Below are 16,585 nucleotides of genomic sequence, written 5' to 3'. Positions count from 1 at the left end.
GGGGGGTACGCTGGGGAGTTGTGAGGGGCAAGTTGTTCTGGGGAAGGGAGTCACGCAGATGGGGCATGCAGCATGGGTAGTCACGCGCCGGGGTTGGGGAAGATTGTGGTATGAGGTTGAAGGGGACCATAGACAATGCGGCGGGGTAACGAGGAGCCTTCGGGAGGGGTGAATTGTAGGGGCACGTGAACAATGCAGCAAGGGTGGTGAAGGGACAGCGTTGGGTAAGAATGTGGTATGAGGTTGTGCGTGCCCCGAGAGTGAGGGGGACTGTGATAGGTGTTGGTGAGGGGCTGGGGTTGGGAGGGGAAGGGATTGTGGTAGGTGTTGGTGAGAGGCTGGGGTTGGCGGGTGAGGATTATGGAAAGTTTTGTTGAGGGGTTGGGGGAAAATGTGGGCAGAAAGGAGAAAACAAGTAGATAGCTTTAGACAATTTTGACAAAACTTCTGAGTAAATGGTTTCTTTCGCAGAATATGGAGTTTCAGAAAACCGGCGTTTAGAGATGGTGGGGATCGCGTGTCGTGATTTGTACATTAAACGTAAGTAGCAATACCTTCTCTTCTAAACATTGATTTCTCTGCAAACTGTTCAACAGTTTGGAGCTGCTTGTTTAACCAACAAGCTGCCCCTTTGATTTGTTAAGGGATGTCGTATGTGGGGAACAGGGTTGAACTGTCAACCCCTCCGGGTGAGGAGGCTGGGAGGGTTTTGCCCCTGGATGACAGCACTAGTAGTGAGCTACTAGGGAGTGCGGGTAGAGTTTGTATCCTTTTTATTGGTTGGAATATGTGATGCCCTGGCGATGAGGCAGTGTCCCAGCTATAGTTTCTGGTTGACCAGAATTTGGACAAACTGAATGCCATTGGCTGTAGCACAGGAAGACCTGATGAAATTACACTGGATAGAAGCAAAACTGTCTTTACAAACAAGGAGAATACTGTCCAGCCCACAGTGACAGAGGAAGAAACTGTGTCACTAGAAGTGTTCAAAATTAATATTGACAAAGTTTTGGATGAATTATTGGTACTTAAAATTGATAGGGTACTGGGACCAGATGAAGTGCTTCTAAGGACTTTGAAGAGTCTATACGGATTTCTACCGGGGAAATATGTTTAACTAAATTGCTGGACTTTTTTTGAAGGGGTAACAGACTTGAGGATAATGCTGATGATATTTGCACACCTGGATATCTAAAATTTGATACAGTATCACATCGAGGAAAGTTTTGGGTCATGGTCCGAAAGGGCAGTAACAATGTGGATATAAAAATTGACTGAATGATAAGAAACAGTAATAGCCAGTGGATATTTTTCAGGCTAGAAATAGATTTTTAGTGGCGTTCCCCAGAGGCTGATATTGGGACCCTTGCTTTTCTTAACATGTTAATGATTTGGACCTTGGTGTGCAAGGGACAATTTCAAAGTTGGCAGATGATACTAAGTTTGGAAGAATTGTAAACTGTCAATAGGACAATATAGAACTCCAAAAGGACATTGACAAGTTGTGGAGTAGGTCAATAGGTGACAGATGAGGTTCAGTGCAGAGAAGTATGAGGTGATAGAACATAGAATTGTATAGCACAGGAACAGGCCCGTTGGCCCATGATGATATGCCGAACATGAAGCCAAATGAAACTAATCCCTTCTGCCTGCCATTGGTCCGTATTTCCCCCACCCCTCCATTCCTTGCATATTCATGTGCTTCTCTGAAAGTTCCTTAGATGTCCCTATTGTATCTGCCTCCAGCACCACCCCTGGCAGTGTGTTCCAGGCTCCTACCACTCTATGCTTTTAAAAAAAAAGGCCCCTCACGTCTCCTTGAACTTCCTCCTCTAACCTTAGATGCATGACCCGTAGTGTTAGACATTTCAACTCTGGGAAAAAGATTCTGACTGTCAACCCGATCTATGCATGTCATAATTTTATAGGCTTCTATCAAGTCTCACCTCAGCCTGCCTTGCTTGAGAAAACAACCCAGGTTTTTCCAGCCTCTCCTAATGGCTCATAGCCTCTCCTAATAGCTCATACCCTCCAATCCAGGCAGCATCCTGGTAAACCTCTTTTGCACCTTCTCCAAAGCCTCCACATCCTTCCTGTAACGTGGCAAACAGAATTGAATGCAGTACTCTAAATGTGGCCTAACCAAAGTCTGCAACATGACATCCTGACTCTTGTACTCAATTCCCCAACCATTAAAGGGCAGCATGCCATATGCCACCTTTACCATCCTATCTACTCGTGTGGCTATTTTCAGCGAGCTAGGGATTTGAACTCCAAGATCTTTCGGTATGTCAATGCTGTTCAGAGTCCTGCCATTAACTATATTATTTTCCTTAACATTTGATCACCTAAAGTGCAGCACTTCACATTTACCAAGATTAAACTCCATCTGCCATTTCTCCACCTACATCTGCAACTGATCTATATCCGCTGTATCCTTTGACAATTTTCTACACTATCCACAACCCCAGCTATCATTGTATTGTTTGCAAACTTACTAACCCACCCCTCTATGTTTTTACCTAAGTTGTTTAGTTTCCCAGATTATCCTTATTTCCCTTTTGAACAGAGAAATAACATTAGCTACTTGCCAGTTTCCAGGACCTCTCCAGTGGCTAGCGAGAATACAAAGATCTTGGTCAAGGCTCCAGCAATCTCCTCTCTCGCATCTCTCAATAACCTGGGGTAGATATCATCGGGACCAGGGGACTTATTCACTTTAATGCTCTTCAAGAGATCCAACACCATTTCTTGATCTCAAAATGCCCTAGCGTATTAGCATGCTCCACACAAATCTCACCATCCTCCATATCTTTTTCCTGGGTCAAAAGTGATGCAGAGTACTCATTTAGAATCTCACCCACATTCTCTGCCTCCAAGCACAAGTTCCCTCCTTTATCTTTGAGTGGTCCTAGTTATCCTCTTGTTTTTAATGTATCAATAGAATGCCTTCGGCTTCTCTTTAACCCGACTTGCCAAGATTGTTTCACGGCTCCTTCTTGCTCTCCTAATTCTCTGCTTGAGTACTTTTCTACTTTCCTTCCATTCCTCACGGGTCATGTCCGATTTTAGCTTCCTAAACCTTACATGTCCTTCTTTTTTCCTTTTGGATAAATTCACAACCTGCCTTGTTATCCAAGGGTCCTTTAACTTGCCATCCTTATCCTTCTTCCTTACTGGAACATGTCAGTCTTGAACTGTCCCAGCAGGTCTTTAAACAATTCCCACATGTCCAATGTAGACTTGCCTGATAACAACTCCTCCCAATTAACATTCCCTAGCTCTGACGTAATTTGCTCTCCCCCCAGTTTAGTATGTTACTGCAAGGTCCTGACTTATCCTTATATATAGCTGTCTTAAAACTTAAGGAGTTGTGATCACTGTTACCAAAATGCTGTCCCACTGAAAGGTAAGTCACTTGGCTAAAGTCCAGTATAGCCCCATACATTTTGTTAGATAAATGTCAAAAGATAGAATACTGGATATGATTCCATAGCGGGTGCAGGGATCTGGATGTATATGTGGACAGGTCATTGAATTTGGTAGGACAGGTGGAGAAGCAGCTTAAAAGCATAGTATCCTCGGCTTTATTAATAGAGAGTACAAGAGCAAAGAGTCCTGTTGAGCTTGTATAAGATACTTGTTAGACCTCAGCCGGAATATTTGCCACATTTTAGGAAAGGTTCGAATGCATTGGAAAGAGTATAGAAGTGATTTATAAGAATGGTTTCAGGAGTGAGAAACTTGAGTAATGAGGATAGATTGAATAAATTTGGCAGAAGTTTTCAGAATCATGCGCTGGCTGGATAACGGAGATAGAGAGAAGCTTTTCCTGCTTGTAAAAGAGACAAGAACAGGAAGGTATAGATTTAAAGTCATATACAAAAGAAGCAAGGGTGATGTGAGAAAATAAATTTTTCACTCAGTGAGTTATTCGGTTATAGAATGAATTGCCTGTAAATGTGGTGGAGGCAGGTTCAAGAGGGCATTGGGTGGTTATTTAGATAGAAATGGTGAGCAAGGGTATGGGGAAAAACCAGGAGATTGGCACTAGGTAATGATGCTCGTTTCCTTCTGCTTCCTTCTGCACTGTAACAAATGTGCTTCTGTGAATAGGTACATTATTGCCAAGAATCAGTGAATTACATGCATGTTGAAGCACCAACAAGCTGCACAAAACCAGGGAAGTCCGAAGGATAGTTGCTGTCGGAAAGAGAACAGTAAAATCTATTGCAATTGGTGATTGTTTTCAGAAATTATAGCTAAGGCAAGTTGCATTTGTAATAAGGTGGATGAATTACCTGCACAAATTGTTATTAATGGATACAATGTAATTGGGATCACAGAGACCTGGCTCCAGGATGACTAAGGACAGGAGCTCAACATCCGGGGTTATCCAGTTTTCAGGAAAGACAGATAGACAGAAAGGAAAGGGAGGTAGGATAGCATTGCTGCTTAAGAAGGAAATTAAAACAATAGCAAGGGAGGATGTTAGCCTGGAACATGTGGAATCTGTATGCGTGGAGCTGTGGAACACCAAGGGAAAAAGATGTTAGTGGGAGTTGTGTACAGACCACCAAACAATAGTTGTGACGTTGGGGACTGTATCAAACAGGAAATTAGAGATGCATACAGTAAGTTATTATGGGTGACTTCAATCTACATTTTGATTGGACTAACCAAACTGGTAGCAATATGATGGAGGAGGATTTACTGGAACATGTGAGGGATGGTTTCCTCGACCAATATATCGAGGAACCAACTGGAGAGCACACCATCCTAGACTGGGTATCGTGTAATAAGAGAGGATTAATTAACAACATTGTGATGCGAGATCCTCTGGGGAGGAGTGACTATAATATGGTAGAATTCCTCATTAAAATGGAGAGTGACCCAATTAAATCTGAAACTAGGGTCCTGAACTTCAAGAAAGCTAACTTTGATGGTATGAGGCATGCTTTAGCTAGGATAAATTGGCCAAGGATACTTAAGGGGTTGATGGTGGATAGACAATGGCAGACATTTTAAGAACACATGGATGAACCTCAACAATTGTACATCCCAGTCTGGCATAAGAGTAAAATAGGGAAGGTGGCTCAACCATGGCCAACAAGGGAACACAGGAATAGTGTTCAAGCCAAACAGGAGGCATATAAATTGCCCAGGGAAAAGCAGCAAACCTGAGGACTGGGAGAAATTTAAAATTCAGCAGAGGAGGACAAAGGGCTTAATTTAGAAAGGGAAAATAGAATATGAAAATAAGCTTGTGGAAGACATAAGAGCTGACTGCAAAAGTTTATATAGATATGTGAAGGGAAAGAGACTGGTGAAGATAAATGTAGGTCCCTTGCAGTTAGAATCAGGTGAATTCATAATGGACAACAAAGAGATGGAAGATCAGCTGAATGAATATTTTGGATCTGTCTTCAATAAGCAGGACACAAATAAGCTTCTGGAAATTCTCGGGAACAGAGGGCCAAGCATGAAGGAGGAACTGGATGAGATCCTTATTAGTCAGGAAATCGTATTGGGAAAATTGATGGGATTAAAACCCGATAAGTCCCCAGGGCCTGATGCTCTGTATCCCAGAGTATTTAAGGAAGTGGCCCTAGAAATAGCAGATGCATTGATGGTCATTTTTTCCAGTATTCTGTAGACTCTGGAAGAGTTCCAATGGACTGGAAGGTAACTAATGTAACCCCACTCTTTGAAAAAGGAGGGAGAGAGAAAATGTGGAATTATAGGCTGGTAGCCTGACATGGGTGGTGCTGGGGAAATGCTGGTGTCAGTTACTAAGGATATAATAACTGAGCATTTGGAAAGGGGTGACAGATGCGGTCGAAGTCAGCAGGGATTCACTAAAGGGAAATCATGCCTGACACATCCTCTGGAATTTTTTGAGGATATGGCCAGTAGAGTGGATAAGGGTGAATCAGTAGATGATGTGTATCTCCACTTTCAAAAGGCTTTTGACAAGGTTCCACACAAGAGATTAGTTAGGAAAATTAAAGCTCACGTTTTCAGAGGTAATGTATTGATATGGTTAGAGAACTGGTGGACAGGCAGGAAGCAGAGGACAGGAATAAACGGGTCCTTTACAGAGTGGTAGACAGTGATGAGTCGGTTGGTGCAGGGTTCAATGCTGGGACCCCAGCTGTTCACAGTAATACATTAACCATTTGGTTGAAGGAATTGAAGGTAATATTTCCATATTTGCAGATGACACTAAGCTGGGTGGCAGTGTGTGCTGTGAGGAGGATGCTAAGAGGCTGCAGGGTGACTTGGTCAGGCTGCCTGAGTGGGCAAATACTTGGCAAATGCAATATAATGTGGATAAAGGTGTGGATAAATCCACTTTGATTGCAAAAACAGGAAGGCAGATTATTATCTGAATGGTGGTAGTTTAGGAAAAGGTGAGGCGCAATTAGATGTTGATTAGACCTGGGTGTTATTATGGAACAATCGCTGAAGGTTGGCATTCAGGTGCAGCAGGCAGTGGGGAAAGCTAATAGCATGCTGGCCTTTATAGCAAGAGGATTTGAGCATAGGAGTAAGGATGTCTTGCTGCAGTGATGCAGGACCTTGGTAAGGCCACACCTTGAGTATTGTGTGCAGTTTTGGTCTCCTAGTCTGAGGACGGACATTCTTGCTATTGAGGGAGTCCAGCAAATGTTCACCAGACTGGTATCTGGGATGGCAGGACTGACATGAGGAAAGACTGGATCGACTGGGCTTGTATTGACTGGAATGTAGAAGAATGAAGGAGGATCTCGTAGAAACATATAAAATCCTGATATAAAACCATCACTGAGTGATGGAACTGGATAGGTTAGATGCGGAAAGAATGTTCCTGATGTTGGGGAAGTTCAGAACTAGGGGTCACAGTCTAAGATTAGGGTTAAGCTATCCAGGACCAAGATGAGGAAGAATTTCTTCACTCCGGAGTTGTGAACCTATGGAATTCTCTCACACAGGAAGCTGTTGGGACCAGTTCGTCAGATATATTTAGAAGGGAGCTGGACGTGGCCGTTGCAGCTAAAGGGGTCAAGGAGTATGGAGAGAAAGCAGGAGTGGGATGCTGAGGTTGCATGGTCAGCCATGATCGTATTGACTGGTGGTGCAGATTCGAAGGACCAAATGGCCTAGTCCTGCATCTATTTTCTGTTTTGTTATGATAATACCTGGAGACTGACTCAGAACTGCTGTACTTGTCCTGGGAGTATTTGATTGGGATGGTGTAGAGGAAGCTTTAGTTCCAGTTTAAGAATTAAGGAAGCTTTGCTTTCAACCTAAGAGTAGAGAAGGTTTTACCTTGTGTTGAACCCTGTGTTGTCCCTGTCCTGGGAAGGTTTGATGGGGCCAGTGTAGAGGAGGCACTATAGCTCAGTGGTTAGCACTGGTGCTTCACAGCACCAGGGACCCAGGTTTGATTCCACCCTCAAGTGACTGTGGAGGTAGCACGTCTCCCTGCATCTGTGTGGGTTTCCTCCGGGTGCTCCGGTTTCCTCCCACAGTGCAGGCTAGGTGGATTGGCTGTGCTAAGTCGCCCATAGTGTCCAGGGATGTGTAGATTAGGTGGGTTATAGGGGGATGGGTCTGGGTGGGATGTTCTGAGGGTCAGTGTGGACTTGTTGAGCCAAAGGGCGTGTTGCCACACTGTCGGGATTCGATGAGTTCTGCTCTGTATCTTACCCTGTGCTGTACCAGTCACTTTATAAATCATAGCATCCTCTCTGGTGATGGTGAAAATTTCATAATATTATAGGATAGTCAACAACATCTTGATGCCAAGATTTTCTGCAGGCTACCTGATTGGATCAGTAAGGGAAGATTTGTTGAGTCTGCTGTAGACACAGTAAGGACAGGACTGAACTGAATTGGTTGAACAGAGTAGCCAAACCCAGAGTCACGTCCTATCCACTAGTCAATCTTGAGATTTATTTTCCCGAGGCTCACGAAATGCGGCCAACATTGGCTAGCCTGACATTAGTCGCTCATCCCTAATTGTCCTGGAGTAGTTAGTGGTAAACTGCCACTTTAAACTGCTTCTAGTCCCTCAGGTGCAGGGCCATCCATAATGCTGTTAGGTAGAGCATTCTAGGATTTTGATCCAGCCACACTGAAGGAACGGCAATGTATTTCCAAGTTACGAGGGGAACTTGCAGGTGGCAGTGTTCCCATGTATCTGCTGCCTTTGAGCTGCAGGTGGCAGAATTTGCGGATTTGTAAGGTGCCATTGAAGGAGTATTGGACAGTTGTTGCAGTAACCTTGTACTGTTGGCATTGCTTGTCTGTAGAATGCCAAAGGTGTGAATCGTGTAATTGAATAATCCGGAATGATGGGGACACGTTTCATCTCGGCACATCCAACTGAATTTGTCAGGTGTCGTTTTAAAATTGTCCTGAATACAAGGATTGTCAGTAGATTGAATGGGGATCTTGGAGCACTGTTGGAACAGTTTCCATGCCTGGTCTCACTTGTTTGTTTAGGTATTAATCCTCGCTTCAAATCAGGAAGATTTGTGAAGTTGCTTCCTGACTACTACAACGTGGAGCATCGTGATGTGTACACAAGCTGTACGTATGATGTTGATTAGATGTAATAACTGGAGCACTGCATGATTAGAGTGAAGTGTCTGTCTCCTGTGCCTGCTTTCTTTATTGCTGTGGTAGCAGGAGGCATAAGTTGAAAGACAGAGGTGGAGAAGAGAAATATTGAGAGATTCTCCTAACCCATAGGAAATGCTGATATGGTGACAAGACGACAGTGTCATCTAGTTAGCCATTCTTCACATCAGCTGAAACGGTGTCTGGCTATTGGGCTGTATTGGAGCATAGGGTAGGCGATGGCCTAGTGGTATTATTGCTAGACTATTAATCCAGACACTTGAGTAATGTTCTGGGGACCTGGGTTCGAATCTGGCCACGGCAGATGGTGGAATTTGAATTCAATAATAATCTGGAATTAAGAGTCTAATGATGACCGTGAAACCATCGCTGATTGTCAGGAAAAACCCATCTGGTTCACTGATGTCCTTTAGGGAAGGAAACTGCCATCCTTACCTGGTCTGACCTACATGTGACAGCAATGTGGTTGACTCTTAACTGCCATCTGGGCAATTAGAGATAGGCAATAAGTGCTGATCCAGCCAATGACACCCACATCCCATGAATGAATTTTAAAAAAAATCACCACCAGCCACACAGATTTAACAAAAAGATCTCTGGCTATTGGTCAGGAATTGGCTGGGATGGGGATGGGATAACATGACAAATTTCCATCCCCAGCCCCTCTCACTTTGAGAGAAAATTGCTGAGACCATTTGCAAAGACTGACCATCTGCGCTACCGAGAACTGCAGATTTGTCTACTTGTGTTTTTGGGGCATTTGTTGGAGAAAAGTATGTTTCAGTTCCTTTGAGATTGAAGGTCTTTTTGCCAATTTATTTCATTGTAACCTGTTAAATTGAATGTTCTGTTATTTGGCAGTGAAACACCTTCAGGACCCCTGCATATACCTGTTAATCTGCAACATGTTTCCCTCGGGGCGCTGTCAGTATGTGAAGCTCTAATCTGTTTATTACTTTAGGAAAGTGGTGGCGCAGGGTGAAAGCTTAACCCAGAAGGTTCTGAACTGACTCAGTGAGATGGATATCAGCAGCGAGCTAACTCGGAATGAGCTAGGAAGCGGATTGACCAGTGAAGAGGAGCAAGTTGGATATTGAGTTCTGAGGAAGGGTCACCGGACCCGAAACGTTAACTCTGTTTTTTCCTTCACAGATGCTGCCAGACCTGCTGAGCTTTTCCAGCAAATCTGCTTTTGTTCCTGATTTACAGCATCGCAATTCTGTCGGTTTTTTTTAAGTTGGGTGTTGTGTTGTCCCAGACATTCACAGACTTCCCTTTGATTCATTCAGGGGACTTGGTGCTATTGGCTAGGTCAGCATTCGTTGCCCATCTTTTGATGCCCTTGAACTCTATTGAGACTGGTTCCAAAGGCTGTTTATATCTAGTTTGAAGGAAAGTCCAAAGTTATAGGCTATACTCTATTGCAGCTGATTACCTGAGGTAAAAGATTTAGACCGAGGATCAAAGCTTTTGGCTGAGTGAAAGTCGAGTAATTATTGGAGAATATAAGAAGATCATGTGCAACATTTTCTCAATTTTCTTTCTGTCCATCCTTTTTATTTCAATGCGTGACACTTCTTAATCTTTTGTATGCCTGGGAACATTGATGCCTTGCCTGTATTGCAGAGCAGTTTGTGTGAAATATTACCTTACAATCTGATGGTTTAAGCTTCATCATTATTCCATAGTATCTGTTGAAGTAAAGACAAATTCTTCAAGAATGCTAGCACTCATCTAGCAGAGACAACTCACTGTCAGGTACTTTGGCAGAATGGAAGATGGATGCATTACCGCAGATTTTCCATAAGGTAGGATAGCCAGACCTGGAAGGTTAGTGGGACACTCAAAGCTGTGCTTCAAAAACTCTTTCAAACAAACCCAAAGGTCCTAAACATTCATTTTCAAACCTGGGGGCACAGACCAAAAATGGACAGAAATGGCTCTGTTATCTCTGGACTGCTGTGAGCTATGATGATCATTGACTATAGAAACGGGTGCCAACAACAACCCACAATCAATGCCTGATAACCACTTGACAAAATCTGTGCCTCATGAATTGGGCTGTTCAGCCATCAGCAGATATATACTTCGTAAAACTGTGCCATTGCCAGTGGATTTAGTGCATTTGTCATTTTACATAAATGAAACGATTCAGATAAGATTGTAGAACAAAGAACAGTGCAGCACAGGAACAGGCCCTTTGCACCTCCAAGCCTGTGGCAACACATTTTGTCCTTCCATACTATAACTGTCTTCACTTACAGGATCCCGTATCCCTCTATTTCCTTCTTATTCATCTATATGTCCAGGTTTTTCTTGAACGCTGCTTTTGTGTCTGCTTCTACCACCACCTCTGGCAACACGTTCCAGGTGCTCACCACCCTTTGTGTGACTAACTTGTCTCGCACATCTCTTTTAAACTTTTCCCCTTTGCAACTTAAACCTATATCCCCTAGTAATTGACCCCTCCACCCTCAGGAAAAAGCCTCATACTTTCCACTCTATCCATGCCATTCACGGTCTACCAGGTCACCCCTCAACCTCCTGCATTCCAGTGAAAACAAACCCAGTCCATGCAATCTTTCCTCATTGCTAAAATCCCTCATACCAGGCAACATTTTGGTAAACCTTTTCTGTACCCTCTCCAAAACATCCACATTCTTCTGGTAGTGTAGTGACCAGGACTACACAATATTCCCAAATGTGGCCTAACTAAAGGCCTGTAAATATAAGCATAACTTATAGCATAACTTGCCAATCCTTATACTCGATGCCCCTTCCAATGAAGGCAAGCTTGTCATAGGCCATTTTCACTACCTTATCTACCTGCGCTGCCACCTTCAGGGATCTGTGGACCTTCTCACCCAGATCCTTCTGCATATCAATACTCCTAAGGGTTCTGTCTTTCACTATATAGTGTCCACCTGTACTTGACCTTCCAAAATGCATCACCTCACATTTGTCTGGATTAAACTCCATCTGCCACTTTTCTGCCCATGCATCCAACTGATCAATATCCTGTTGTATCCTCTGATAATCCTCATTATCCGCAACTCTACCAATCTTTGTATCGTCTGCAAACTTACTAATTAGACTGGCTGTGTTTTCCTCCAAATCATTTATGTAGACCACGAACAGCAGAGGTCCCAGCACTGATCCCTGTGGAACACCAAATTCACCAAAGTTCCTCAGACAGCACCTTCCAAACTCATGACCACTTCCATCTAGAAGGACAAGGGCATCAGACGTATGGGAACACCACCCCCTGCAAGTTCCCCTCCAAGTCACTCACCATCCTGACTTGGAAATATATCGCTGTTCCTTCACTGTTTGCTGGGTCAAAATCCTAGAATTCCCTCCCTAATAGCATTGTGGGTCAACCCACAGCAGGACTGCAGCAGTTCAAGAAGGCAGCTCACCACCATCTTCTCAAGGGCAACTAGGGATGGGCAAGAAATGCTGGCCGGCAAGAAATGCTGGCCAGCCAGCGATGCCCACATCCCACGAATGAATGAAAAAAAAACTAGTCACAGCCCCCATCCCGAAAAGCATCTTTCGACCACTACCCTTGGTCTGCTAATGACTAAGCCAGTTCTGTATCCATCTTGCCAGCTCACTCCGATACCGTGTGACTTCATCTTTTGTACCAGCCTGCCATGAGGGACCTTGTCAAAGGTTATACTGAAGTCCATGTAGACAATATCGACCACTTTTTCCTCCTCAATCATAATCTTTACCTCAAAAGAACTTGATCAGGTTAGTGAGACACGATTTTCCCCACACAAAACCATGCTGTATATCAATAAGTCCATTTGCTTCTAAATGCACTCAAATTTTGTCCCTGAGAATCTTTTCCAATTATTTCCCTACCACTGACGTGAGGCTCACAGGCCTGTCATTTCTTGGATTATCCCTGCTACCCTTAAAGAATCTGATAAAATTGGCTATTCTCCAGGCTTCTGGGACTTCACCCGTGACCAGAGATGTCTGTCAAATTGTAGTTAGTAATAAAAAAAAGACATATTTAAACGTTGGCAGTCTCAACATCAGATTGATGGTAATTTTGCTCCATATTAGCTGTTTGGCAGAGGCTATTAGTACTGAGGTGCATGACACAACTCAGATGTTGAGTTTTACTTGTGCTGTTGGAATGGGACTAATTGCACTTTATTGATTGTGATTAACTATGCACTGTGTTGCCAGGAGGACTGTTTGGCTCATAAACTTGTAAACCATCAGACTAGTTGACTGTGTTCATTCCTTCCCTCCCAGCTTCTCCTTCCCTCCTCCCTGTTTCCAATTTCCGTTTGATCAACTTTACAATATCCAATTTAGTTGACATGCAACTTATGTTGGGGCTAGCAGCTTGGTCTGACCCTAGTATCAATGTGAGAAACTGAAAGTGGCTCTGATGTTTGCTACAGTGCTGCACCCTTACCGGAACATTCTGGGCTTGTGGCAACCGGACATTGGACCCTACGGCGGACTGCTTAATGTGGTTGTAAGTAATAGACTTTATGGTTATGTGTTGCAATTTGGTTCTTTGAACTGAACATTCTGGTTTTATTTCAAGTTTTGTGAAGTCTGCTCTTTATCCTATTCCTACATCAAAGTCTGAGGGACACAGACTTGAAATTTTAAAAAAAGTTGCTTTAAAATCCTGTATGATTATGCTGTTCTGCGTGGAGAAACTGTTGTCTAACCTTTGAGGAAGGATCAGTATCCCTGTGCTTGCTGACCTGCAATAACTCCTAGTTTGATGTTGCCTCAATTTTAAAATTTCAGTTCATGTTTTCAAACCTCTCCCTATCTTTGTAACCTCCTCCATTCATTTTCTCGCTAAGAAACCTGAGCTCCTCCAATTCTGGCCTCTTGTAAACCTTGATTTTCCTCACCATAACTGGTTTGTTTTCACCTTTCTGGAGTTATTCATTACTGTACAGACGCCTAAGGTTCCAAATAGGAACAACAGTTCACTATTGCCAAATCACTATTGGTGGCGCGGTGGCTCAGTGGTTAGCACTGCTGCCTCACAGCGCCAGGGACCCAGGTTCGATTCCACCCTCGGGCGACTGTCTGTGTGGAGTTTGCACATTCTCCCTGTGTCTGTATGGGTTTCCTCTGGGTACTCCGGTTTCCTCCCACAGTCCAACGATGTGCAGGTTAGATGGATTGGCCATGCTAAATTGCCCACAGCGTCCAGGGGGATGGGTCTGGGTGGGATGCTTTGAGGTTCGGTGTGGACTTGTTGGGCCGAAGGGCCTGTTTCCACACTGTAGGGATTCAATCATGATCTATCTATGAAATCCAGGCTATTGATTTGAACACATTTCTAATGTTAGGTTTTAGGAATTGGATGAAGAAACTAGGCATAATATTTCTTAAAATGACAATTCTTACATGATTTCCAATTATAAACCAGTTCAGATTCAAAGTAGGAAGGTATTAAATGACAACTGTGTGAACAGGATATCCCTAAGGTATTCAGTCTCTTCCCTTGTGCAGCAAACCTGGAACTTTTCCAGTAATGAGTCCATTGAGTGATTCAGTTTCCTCATTGAGTTGTGAATTGATGAGAGTTGTTTGCGAAAGGAGGAAGTGTTGCTAACATTGGTGGTTACCAGACAAGTTACCAGAAGCTTGGTGGTCACCTGTTTTTAGAATAATGTAATTCCCTGGAGCCCATGCCAGGAAAACTTCACTGGTTAAGTTAATGTGACAAGTCAGCAACTCTAATACAAGTCAATCAGCATATGTTCTCACATTGCCAAAACCATTGCTGTTGGTCCCAACTGTAAACTCCATGGTTGCTACCAACTTCATCATAGATTCATACAGTGCAGAAAAGGCCTTTTGGCCCAACCAGTCTGCACTAACATAACTACCACTAAAGGCACGCTAATCCTCCATTTTTCCCATAGCCTTGAGTGTTATGAGATATGAAGTGCTCATCCTCTGCGTGAAAATGTTTTTTTCCTCAAATCAATCCTATCTGAATCTCCTGCCTCATGCTCTAAAACTATGCCCACTCATGATTGACACCTCAACCAAGGGGAACAGCTGCTTTCTCTTCATTCACGTTGTTCATATCCGTCATAATCTTATACATCTCAGTCATGCCTCCCCCCCGGCCCCCCACCCCACCAAGTCTTCTCTGATCTAAAGAAAACAATCCAAGCCTGTCTAGTCTCTTCTTTATAGCCCAATTTCTCCTCCCAGGCAACATCCTGGTGAACCTCCTGCACACGCTCCAGTGCAATCATGAGGCAAACAGAACTGCACATAGTACTCTAGCTGTGGCCTGACCAATGCTCTGTACAACTCCAACATTACCTCCTTGCTCTTATACACTATGCCATGACTGATGAAAGCAAGTGTCTCATATACCTTCTTAACTATCCTATTCATGTGCTCTGCCGACTTCAGGGGTCAGTGAATAATTAACCCAAGACCCCTTTGTTCCTCTAAGCTATCCAGCGCCCTGCCATTCACTAAATACTCCCTCTAGGGTTAAATACCATCTGCCACTGGTCTGCCCATCTGACAAAATCATATATATCTACCTGTAACCAACAACCATCATCTTCGCTATTAACCACTCTACCAATCTTGGTGTTATCAGCAAATTTGGTTCACATTCCTTCTTTCTCTCTCTCTCTTTCTCGACACATGCACGCACGCACACTTTCATCTATGTTATCCATGTATATAGCAACAATAAAGGTCCCAGTATTGATGCTTGTGATACGTCGCTGGACACTGGCCTCCAATCACTCAAGCAGTCTTCTACCATTACCCTTTGTGACCTATTACTGAGCCAATTTCTGATCCATCTCTCCAAGTTTTCCTCAATTCCATGTGCTTTAACCTTCTCAGTCAACTGCCATGTGAGACCTTGTCAAAAGCTTTACTAAAATCCATATAAGCTACGTCAACTGAACTTCCCTCATCCACACACTTGATCACGCTTTCAAAAACCTAACAAATTTGTTAAGCGTGACCTCCCCCTGACAAAGCCTTGCTCCTTATCCCTAATTAACCTATGCTTTTCCAAATGGGTATTAGTTTGCTCATTCAGAATTTTCTTCAATAGTTTGCCTACCACTGATGTGAGACTCACCAGTCTGTAATTTCCTGGTTCATCTCTTCCACTTTTTAAGCAGGCGGTATCACATTAGCCATTCTCCAGTCCTCCAGCACTTACCCCACGAACAAACAGGAATTAAAATTTTGTGTCAGGACCGTTGCAGTTTCCTGCCTCGCTCCCGCAGCAGCCTGGGATTCAATTCATCCGGGCCAGGGGATTTGTCAGTTTTTAAGCCTGATAGAGCCTCCAATACCTTCCCATTTCCTTTGTCAACCTGTGCAAGTTCGTCACAATCCCTTTTTCTGAATTCTGTACAGTACCTAGGTTCTCCTTTTCCAGAGTGAGGACTGAGGAGAATTAATCATTCAACTCCCTTCCGATACCCTGCGGCTTCAAACAAAGTTTGTCCCTAATGGGCCCTACTCTTTTCCCTGGTTAGCCTCTTCCCATTAACGTATTTATAAAATATCTTGGGATTCTCCCTAATCCTGTTTGCAAGTCTTTTTTCATGCCCCCTTTTTGCTCTTCTGATTGTTCTAAGTTCCCTCTTCCACTTCCTATAATCCTCTAGGGCCACAGCTGAATTGCTCCCTTTGGATTTCCTAAATGCTGTTTTCTTCTTCCTTATCCAGTCCTGAATTGTCCTAGGTAGCCAGCGTTTGATGAGCTTATTGTTCCTACATCTCCCTCTAAAGACTATATGTTGGACCTGTTCTTTACCCTAGCTCCTTTATGAATGCCCCCCTTTACTCCACTGTAGAACTACCTGCAAGGAATTGTTCCCAGTCTACTGTGGCCAGATCCTGATTTATTTTTATAATAAAATCTGCCTTCCTCCAATCCAAAACCATCTTTTGCAGGCCATCATTT

At 43.6% G+C, this 16,585-nt stretch overlaps 1 protein-coding gene across 2 annotated transcripts in view; it reads left to right on the top strand.

The window, feature by feature from the left end:
* The window catches only part of fbxo31 (F-box protein 31), a 46,977-nt gene that overhangs the window by 854 nt on the left and 29,538 nt on the right, over positions 1-16,585 (top strand). The window contains exons 2-4 of one of the 2 annotated variants that reach the window (XM_048605844.1): positions 472-540; positions 8,491-8,577; positions 13,053-13,129. In XM_048605844.1, coding sequence (XP_048461801.1) covers positions 472-540; positions 8,491-8,577; positions 13,053-13,129 — 233 coding nt within the window. The remainder of the gene's footprint in view (positions 1-471; positions 541-8,490; positions 8,578-13,052; positions 13,130-16,585) is intronic. The other variant, XM_048605845.1, reaches the window with a different exon arrangement.

Source organism: Rhincodon typus, chromosome 15 (assembly GCF_021869965.1).
Source record: "Rhincodon typus isolate 14 chromosome 15, sRhiTyp1.1, whole genome shotgun sequence".
Taxonomy (NCBI): Eukaryota; Metazoa; Chordata; class Chondrichthyes; order Orectolobiformes; family Rhincodontidae; genus Rhincodon; species Rhincodon typus.
The sequence above is the reverse complement of the archived record's forward strand: the minus strand, read 5'-3'. Positions and strand labels throughout refer to the sequence as shown.